Source organism: Telmatherina bonti (genome assembly GCF_933228915.1).
Source record: "Telmatherina bonti genome assembly, chromosome: 7".
NCBI lineage: Eukaryota > Metazoa > Chordata > Actinopteri > Atheriniformes > Telmatherinidae > Telmatherina > Telmatherina bonti.
In genome coordinates this window covers 31,090,769-31,099,860 of record NC_136625.1, presented here as the reverse complement: position 1 = coordinate 31,099,860, position 9,092 = coordinate 31,090,769, and the positions used below count along the sequence as shown (strand labels likewise).

The following is a 9,092-nucleotide window of genomic DNA, read 5'->3' as shown; positions in this document are numbered from 1 at the left end:
AGGGCAAACACCAGCAGTTTGGACTTGAAACAAAATGTACAGAAAAGCCTGATAGTTACACTACAACCAATAGTGTGTTACTATTGGTACCATTGGCTGAGAGATGTTAGAAATGTCGTTTCATTCACAATTTTCACATCTGCATTTTTACCTTTGCCACAGTACATGTTTCAAGGAGCATTGGTTTGTCTGTTTATTAGTAACATAACTTGAAAGGTTTCGGACAGATTTTGATTACATTTTCAGGAAATCTTAGAAATGTAGTACAGGACAAGTGATTATATTTCAGTGGTGATCTTGATCCCTATGAAAGATTTTTTTTAAAGGACATAGGGGCAATTTTGGCTTTAGAGCTTTTAACCTAAAAATAATGAGCATAATCACTGGAAAAACAAAATTACACTGGCTTGGTCTTACTGACTCTGAATGCTTTTAGTGTCCAGTAAATAATCGCAATGCAATTTATCATATGCTGCTGTTCGTCTGAGGGAATGTGAAAAGATTACTGAACAGGCACACTGCTTGCAAACCCAGGAGCCAAAATAATCAGGAAGCCCCTGGTCATATCCTGGATACACAAAGCTGTATGTGTCCATGAGACAACACAAACAAGACGTGTAAAATGACTACAAAAAGCCTAAAGCAACTACTAAAAGACGTAAAACTACCAGACACGCAAAACAGCCATGAAAGACCCTTCAGTTACTTTTTTCGTCTTTTTTTTTGTAAAAGTGCAAATAAAACAAAAAACACGTGCAAGTTTATAATTGATAGAATGAAAAAAACCCCAAAACGGATGCAAATATAGTAAATATCTATTTATTTGCTTGAATGTCCTGAGATCAGTCTATGCCTGAAGCCAATGTCAACTGTGAGAGCGTGCTCTGGTTACCTGGCAACCAGAGGTGGGCGGGGACATTGAAGCCAGCAGCCGGTGAAGGAGGAGCGGCAACTCGGCGGGAGCAGCCCTGCTTGCGTCTTCAAAGTCCGCCTCTTCTGGGAACGACTCCTCTGTTCTCGGCAGAACCTGGTAGGTACTCATAGTAGAAGCACCGTCCGGGTGTTATTGGGTCTTGCTGGAAGGTTCTCGCTTCGGAAGGTGTCGGTACACAGCCGGAGAAAATGTCTGGTGCCAACTGGAAGCCTTTTGTTTACGGCGGACTAGCTTCTGTCACGGCGGAATGCGGTGAGTGTTGCGTCAGGAGGCCGTGCTGTTGCGCGAGACCTCTTAATTATTCAAATTAAGCTTGAGGTTTGTGTTTTGTGTTGCAGGGACGTTTCCAATCGATCTAGCCAAGACACGTCTTCAGGTCCAAGGCCAAGTAGGCGACAGCAAATACCGAGAGATCCGCTACAGAGGCATGCTCCATGCCATGATGAGAATCGGGAGAGAGGAGGGGCTCCGGGCACTTTACTCTGGGTCAGTGGGTTCACTTTACACGCTTGGGTGTATTGTACCTCCTTACCTTTTTATATGATTAATAGAACTACACAAATACTCAGACATACAGTCAGGGCCGGATTAAAAGTGCACAGGCCCCTGGGCCCAGAATATTCCAGGGGCCCCCTTCACCGCAATATTGTGAAAATTGTGAATGATACACTGTGAAACGACATTTCTAGCATCTCTCAGCCACTGGTACCAATAGCAATACGCTAGACACTGTGGTATAACCCTGTGGCTTTTTTGTACATTTTTTTCTATGTCCAAACTGCTGGCGTATGTCCTACGTGGGCCCCAAGAGGGCATGGGCCCCTGGGCCAGCGCTCATAATGCCCATTGGATAATCCGGCCTTGCATGTGCTTACTCTCCATTGTACATCATATTCCCATTTTTCTAACTGCTTCTACCTCAGCTTCAGCTCCTCTAGACCCTATCGATGTTTTCTTTTTCCTTGTTTTCTGATATTGCAGCTTTAACAGTGCTTAACCTAAACATGAGATACTCTATCCTTAATCTTTGTAACCTGTGTTGTCCTGATTTTTTGCAGAATTGCTCCTGCCATGCTGCGCCAGGCCTCCTACGGGACCATAAAAATCGGCACATACCAAAGTTTTAAGAGACTGCTGGTCGACAGACCAGAGGGTGAGTGGCAGTTTCACTTCTATTTGCAACACACCCTTGCACGTGAACACACAATATTTTGCTGTTGTTAAGACGAACCAACACTCATTAAAAGCACGTTCCTCTTGAAGGTCACAGACGTGCATGTGTGATCTTCTAAAGCATGTCTGCTTTTCAGTCCTCAATGACATACTTGTTTTTAAAAGACGCCTTAGCTTTGTTGACACCCTCCTGCTCTTCTCTTCCAGATGAGACCATACTGACTAATGTGGCGTGCGGTATTCTCTCTGGAGTCATCTCCTCCTCCATTGCCAACCCTACCGACGTGCTAAAGGTAGCAATTTTCACACACAGAACTTGTAAGATCTTGTTTTTTTGTACTCATTAAATCCCATTTGAAAGTTGTAGAGCAGGTTTGACGCTTTGTCCACAGAAAAGGGTGTGCTTTAAACCCCCTGACAGTTCATAGTTTATAGTGTAACATTTTGGTAACAAGGTCAGTGCAGCGACAGTCACCTTGGTGCTGCCACAACCCTGCTTGTGTCCTATTTATAGGCTGGGACCCCAAAGGCTTAACATAGTGTTCTGTAAATGATAGGGCAGCATGACTGCCAGTACTATCTGTAATGGTATTTTGCCCAGATACTTCCTGCCATGCTTTGCTAGTGGTGGCAACCTCCAATTCACAGTTTGCTTTACATGAACAAAGAGAAGTGTTTCTGCAGGATCAGAACATTATGTTCATGTGTGTACTACGTGTACCCATCAAGCCACCAAAAAGCCAGAAAACTAACCAAGGCTACTAGAAATTCATTCATTAAAATCTATTAAAGACTGAAGAATTACAGGAAAAGTGGGTCAAGGAATGTGTTAGAATAACAAGCCGGAAGAAAGTCCGTACGAGACAATCCTTTTCTGACTTTCCAAGTACCCACATACCCTGTCTGATGAAGTTCAACGCTGCTGGCATCTGTGTTCTCTCAGATCCGGATGCAGGCTCAGGGAAATGTGATCCAGGGTAGTATGATGGGCAATTTCATCAACATCTACCAAGAAGAGGGAACAAGAGGACTGTGGAAGGTATAAAAACAGAAAAAAATGGAAGAGAGGTAATCTGTGACAGCAGGTTTCAGTGCAGACTCTAACCCTAAATAATGTAACCCTCCCTTTGTCTCTGCATCAGGGTGTCTCTCTAACAGCTCAGAGGGCAGCCATCGTAGTGGGAGTCGAGCTTCCAGTCTATGATATCACCAAGAAGCACTTGATCCTGTCAGGTTACATGGGGGACACCGTGTATACACACTTCTTGTGAGTTTGACTGACCTCTAAACGCTTCCTTCTGTCTGATGCGATGCTGCTGGTGGGAACATTTCCTGTTGAATTATAACACTTCAGAGGAATGAAAAGTAGATCCAGTTTTATATTTTAAACTGTTGTTCTAGTACCTGTTCAGTTCACACAGAGTATTAAGAGTTTCTGTATTGTATTTTAGACATTTCTATACCCACCAAGTTGCAACCATCTTCAGATTTTAGACATTGTAATCTGATGATATGTGAACTGGGGTGTGATGAGCTTGTTGTTCAGCCTACAGCTCATCTTTAATTGTTTACTGTGCAAATCTGGGCTAATCTGTAGTTATTTTATATGTTGTCGGATAAAGGGAAATGGATGCAGTGATTCTTTGTGCAAATGCAAACAAGCTTTCTTTTATTATTCAACATAGCCCAATTCTTCCCAGACAAGCGGAGACATGAAGGATTTTCTAAAGATCTTATTTGGATGTTAGTTGCCTAATGTTAAGGTCTGAAGAGGATTCGTCACCCAATCAGACCTGTTGCTACTGATTTCAGTCCAGTTAAGTGTCCTTTAGTGAACCTCTTTATTCCATTCCTTATGAATGGCTTCCTGACAGCCTCCCTTCAAGTAGGTGAATCAGATGAAGGTCCAGATGCATCACTGAATGCAGTTTTTCCTTTGCTTGTTTTTTTTGAGAATGTTGCGTTCAGGTCCTGTTGTAGTTTGTATTTTAGGCCTAATACTTTTTCATTTGTCCTCTACTTTTACAGAACTTTAATTATTTTAAAGACACTGCACACTACAATGAGTTCAGTCAAGTTTTAAGCTCTGAACTAAGAAAAATGCTGTTCTATGTCTATCAAACTGTGTTATCTTTGTGTTTTTATAAATACAAGTGAAGGGAATAAATTATGTTTATGCATTAAGGTTGATTGTTAGTAGTTTTGGACATGAGTTTGGTTGCTTTTTTTAATGCTTAAATGACTCATAAGTCAGTGTACAGTGGCTTAACAAATGCAACATTCATTCATTATCCTAATCGCTTAGTCCAATGAAGGGTCGCGGGGAAACTGGAGCCTATCCCAGCAGTCTATTGGCAAAAGGCAGGGTACACCCTGGACAGCTCGCCAGTCCATCGCAGGACCACACAGAAACGAACAACCACTCACATGCACTTACAAGTGCAACAAATTTTTTTTTTTTTTTTTTTTCCCGAACTGGTTAGGTATAAAAACTGAACTAAAAATGAATGAACAGTCAATGTTCAAGAAACATGGCTCTTTAAGGGAAGGTCTGTCAAAGAAAAATGTAAAAAGACCTTCAGACAGGAGAACTGTTGTTTAAAACCACATCTTAGAACACAAGATCTGGCTGCTTGGATGAGAAATCTAGAAAGAAATCTTGCTCGAGTCTTTTCCACCTTGCTTTTTTTTTTTATAGAAATGTCTTTTAAATGTGATGAGAAGTTTCTTGTTGTGTAAACAATACACCACAGTAGTCTGAAACTGAAAACATGACAAATATGTGTCCTTTCGGTCCGTAGATCCAGCTTCGTGTGCGGCCTGGCGGGCGCTTTGGCCTCAAACCCAGTGGATGTAGTCCGAACACGCATGATGAACCAGAGAGGAGGAGCACTGTACCAGGGAACACTTGACTGTCTACTGCAGGTCAGTTTAAACCTCGGATTAAAGACAGTAAATATGATGGGATGAGTCCACACAGATGTGGTTTTGATTATAAAGTTCTCTTTTGGCCAACTTCCTTCATTTCAGGTGTAAAACTGAGATGTCAGAAGACGAGCTGTGGTGATTTTGTTTTGCAAACTGTGGCATGCGCTTAGTCTTCCTTCTTCCTGTTACTGTTCCCACACTGAGTCTGTAAAACCTGCAGGTGCATTCCTAAAGTTTGTCATCACCTAAAAAGCACTTTTAGGCCGGTTTCTGTGAATGATCTGGAAAGTTTAGTCAGGACCAAGATGATTTTTGCTTTAAAATGTTTCAAGTGAAACAGGTTTCACTGTGCCGCTGCACTGAATTTAAAGCTCTGATTAGCTATTGTAGCTCTTATTATGTAACATTTAAATATGTTAAACCTAAAAGGGAAAAAATGGATGAAAATGTGTGCATTCAGAGGGAGGCACAAGAAATTATGTACATTTTCTGTGATGTGTGTGTGACAGCAAAGTTTTCGTTGCTACGAGATCCCTCTGTACAGAAGATGCATAAAATCTTTACAGAAATAGGAAGAACCAAACCTAGCTTGTAGCACAGCAAAACCACAGAGAGAAACTAGACTGAAAAACTCTACTAAGCTTTGGCATCCGAATGAAAATGAATGACAGTTAAAACCCTGAATAATTATATTATATAATGAGGAACTCTCATGTTCGCAGATCTATGAATTTCTCCATTTCACATAAACAAGGTGTCATGAAAGTGGAGACTCTGCTGGTTTACAAAGATGTCTGCTTCGTCATGGTGAAACAAAAGCTCTGAGTTGGCAGCCTAAAAGCGAAACAAAAACTGATAATCATAGATCCTGTCATGCTTTTACTGTTTTGTAGTCACAAGTTTTATTCCCTCTAAAAGAAGCTGCTAATGACTCGTCAGTTTGAGATGATGTTCATTCTTCTTGTGATATCTTCAGGTTTACTTCCTCTTTGTGCTTGTTGAGATATTTTTCTTGCATAATACCTTTGATTAAAACATCTGTTAACCTGCTCTGGTTCAGTGTTTTAACTTGTCTTCAGTCATCATCGCTGTCGCCAGACATTAATTTATTCATTCTTAGATGAATTTGTCTGCTGTCCTTTAGTTTCAATCAGAGTAATTTGGTTTTCTTTTTGGGGAAAAATAACCATTTACAATTTCTACCGTGTTCCAAGAGGGTTTACTCTGACACGGTTACATATGTTGACTCAGGCACGTCTGTAGTAGATTTGCACATCTCTTCTTTCTTTCAAGACCCAGATTATTTATACAAACATTGTAGTTGTGAAGGTATATTTAATTAGTTTTGGGCAGGAGGCAGAAAAGATGGGTCTCATGACGAAGAGCTTGAATAATTGTCGGAATAAACCTTTTAATGCAGTTTCCACTATTTCCTTTCTTGACTCAGTAATTTGCTATATGTGGCCATGAAAAAGTTCTTGTATGATGATAAGTTACCGTGTGAGTATCTAACCTGTACATCGCTGACTTCCCTGCAGATGACTTCAGAGTGATCAGAGGATGATGAGATGAAATGAGTTTTAAGCTTGTTGGTCTTCCTCTTGCAGACATGGCGCGCTGAGGGCTTCATGGCCCTCTACAAGGGCTTCTTTCCCAACTGGCTCCGCCTGGGACCGTGGAACATCATCGTATCCTTTCAGCCACCTCATTTACCCCCCCCACCTCTGTGACATAACATTTTCTGAGCCGAAGAAATGAGCTGAGAGTTGTAAGATGCTGTTATGTATTTAGTGGCGCATGGTATTCCAAGTAATTCCTTTCTAGAGGAAAGATTAGTTTAATGCCGGCTAACCCTTTTATGTAACTTATTTTGTGAAACGACTGCCTCATTACCCCCGCTACCCCCTGCTGGGATGAATATTAGAACTCCTCAGTGGAAAGGAGAACAAATGGTGCTGAGAGTGAACTTTACAGGAACCTTCCTGCAAATGTTGAGACCTAATTAATGATCTCTGAGCAGTGGGAAACTCCAGCTGGCAGGTATGCTTCATGTCTCAACCAGGCATTATTGACGGTAGAATAGGCTGAGCTAACAGGAGGAGGGCTTTGAGCGGAAGTACAACAAGAAAAGAGAGGTTCTCCTCTTCTTTTTGCCTGTTTTCTTTAACTCCCTCTTCAGTTCTTCCTCACTTATGAACAGCTGAAGAAGATCAATGTGTGACTGAAAGAATCACCCCCGAGAAGAAGGGATGAGTGAGCGCGCACACAGAAATGAGCTGGGAGGACCAAAGTCAGGAACGGCTGGATGGTGGTGGATCCCTAATGGATCCAGCAAGGGGACAGAAGGGGGGCATGTACATGAATGTAGACCCGAGCTGAGGGTCAGCCTGGTTCCTGTGTCTGCTGTTTGTCTCCTGAAGCCACCGGCAAATCTGGATGGACTGTAACACGGAAATACTCAGTAGATTTACTTTTTCTGTTTCCACTCAACCAGAATGCTACTCCATCATCCCGCTCAGACTCGTATCTCCTCGTGTCTGAACTCAAACTGGGCGCTGCTTTAGAAAACATCTCCAACGTCACGGCGTGCAGGTTTTCAGACTTATACACACTTAAGTGCTCTCTGAACCGGGTGCCTTTAGTTTGTGAAACAGGCTGCGACTGTTGGGTAGCAGCTGACAATCGGCATCATCATTCCCTTTTTTTTTTTTTTTTAAACGGCAAGGAAAAAGTCAAATCAGTCAACAAACATCTTTATATTAATAATAAATACATATTTCTAAATTGAGATTGGTGAACGGAAGGTTGATTGATTACACTTTTGGTTTTCTTCAAGTATTTAGAGCAATGGGCCAAGAATAAACCCTGCTGTACCGTAGTGTGTAACAGTTACACAAGTGTCTGAAATGCAGGACACACATGTGCGTATGTGGCTGAAAGTAAATATAACCTCAGACAGGATGAGGTTGACACTCACGGAGCTCTTGTGTCATAGGTCGCTGGAGAAAAGTCAAATGTTGACAATATGTAAACCTACATATTATATCTCACACAAGTCAAGGTTGAGATGATTGGGTCAGATAAGGAGCATCGTGTTGCTGCTTTACGCACTAAAACGGTACTGTGACTGTTTTCATGTGCTGTAACCGCACGCCGTGTGGTTATCAGAGTTGTCGTTGGAAAGAATTGATGTGTTGTCTGCCGACTTATGTTGAGCTGCTGAAGTGGAAGCAAGTGTTATTTTGTCATAATTATCATATATATTTATATGCTGCTGTATATATCTGCCAATTCCAAATAAAATAAAAATAGAACAGTTTGGCTGTTTTTATGTTTCAGGCACCACAGTGTGGCGCTGTGGAGCTGCGCACTCACCCAGTATAGTTTGACCCAGTTGAAAACACCAGTAACTGTTGGAGTATTTTGATTTTTTTTTTTAGGCCACAAATCTAGCACAGTTGTCTTTCTGAGGGATTGCCTGAACCCATCCCTTTTTTTGTTTTGTTTTTTTATTTATTTATTTATTTTTTTCTCCTCTTAACACATGTTCATCCTACAAACATGCACGGGGAATCTAGGATAGAATTGTTTTTATTTCTGTGGGAAAATTCCCAGTTTTCCCTCATCAGAGATTTCTGAGGGGATGATGGGAGCTCAGGGGAGCAGAGCTGAAAGGGCCGCAGTAAACTCTGAAATCTGCGCGGATCTGTGACACTTTTAAGGACTATCCGCATGGGACTTATTACTTGTTGTGAGAGCTGTTATTGTCTGCTTCATCTTAACCAACACGAGCAGCTGGTGTGTGACAATCATGCCTACAAGGACTAAACCTCAATGAAGGAGCTGGTTTTTAACACGACTAACCAGAATGTCAAGATTAAAGCAGAACGTCTCGCGCCGTCTAAAGTGAGATTTAAAAAGGGGAATAATATGTGGTAACCAGGACTGGGGCATCCGTAAATTGGCACTGGAGCCTGCTGGATGGCATCACGTCTCTGGCACAGTCCTCTACAAGCTGGACCAGTATGGCCACGGGGGATTCCAGCAGTCACAGACA

The 9,092-nt window shown here is 41.8% G+C and overlaps 1 protein-coding gene across 1 annotated transcript; it reads left to right on the top strand.

Moving 5' to 3' along the window:
- Positions 1-996: 996 nt before the first annotated feature.
- LOC306758954 (kidney mitochondrial carrier protein 1) lies at positions 997-8,345 on the top strand. The gene is made up of 9 exons (XM_079244407.1): positions 997-1,186; positions 1,273-1,420; positions 1,993-2,087; positions 2,315-2,400; positions 3,051-3,146; positions 3,250-3,374; positions 4,909-5,032; positions 6,643-6,723; positions 7,215-8,345. Exons 1-9 carry the CDS (start codon positions 1,123-1,125, stop codon positions 7,254-7,256), a joined length of 861 nt encoding a protein of 286 aa, XP_079100533.1. The 5' UTR covers positions 997-1,122; the 3' UTR covers positions 7,257-8,345.
- Positions 8,346-9,092: the final 747 nt, after the last annotated feature.

Excerpts from the sequence above, each read along its gene's own strand:
- LOC306758954 (XM_079244407.1), top strand. The coding sequence starts at position 1,123 with ATGTCTGGTGCCAACTGGAAGCCTTTTGTTTACGGCGGACTAGCTTCT. Across the intron at positions 2,088-2,314 it reads GCTGGTCGACAGACCAGAGG|ATGAGACCATACTGACTAAT; the intron begins GTGAGTGGCAGT and ends CTTCTCTTCCAG. Across the intron at positions 3,147-3,249 it reads GAACAAGAGGACTGTGGAAG|GGTGTCTCTCTAACAGCTCA; the intron begins GTATAAAAACAG and ends TCTCTGCATCAG.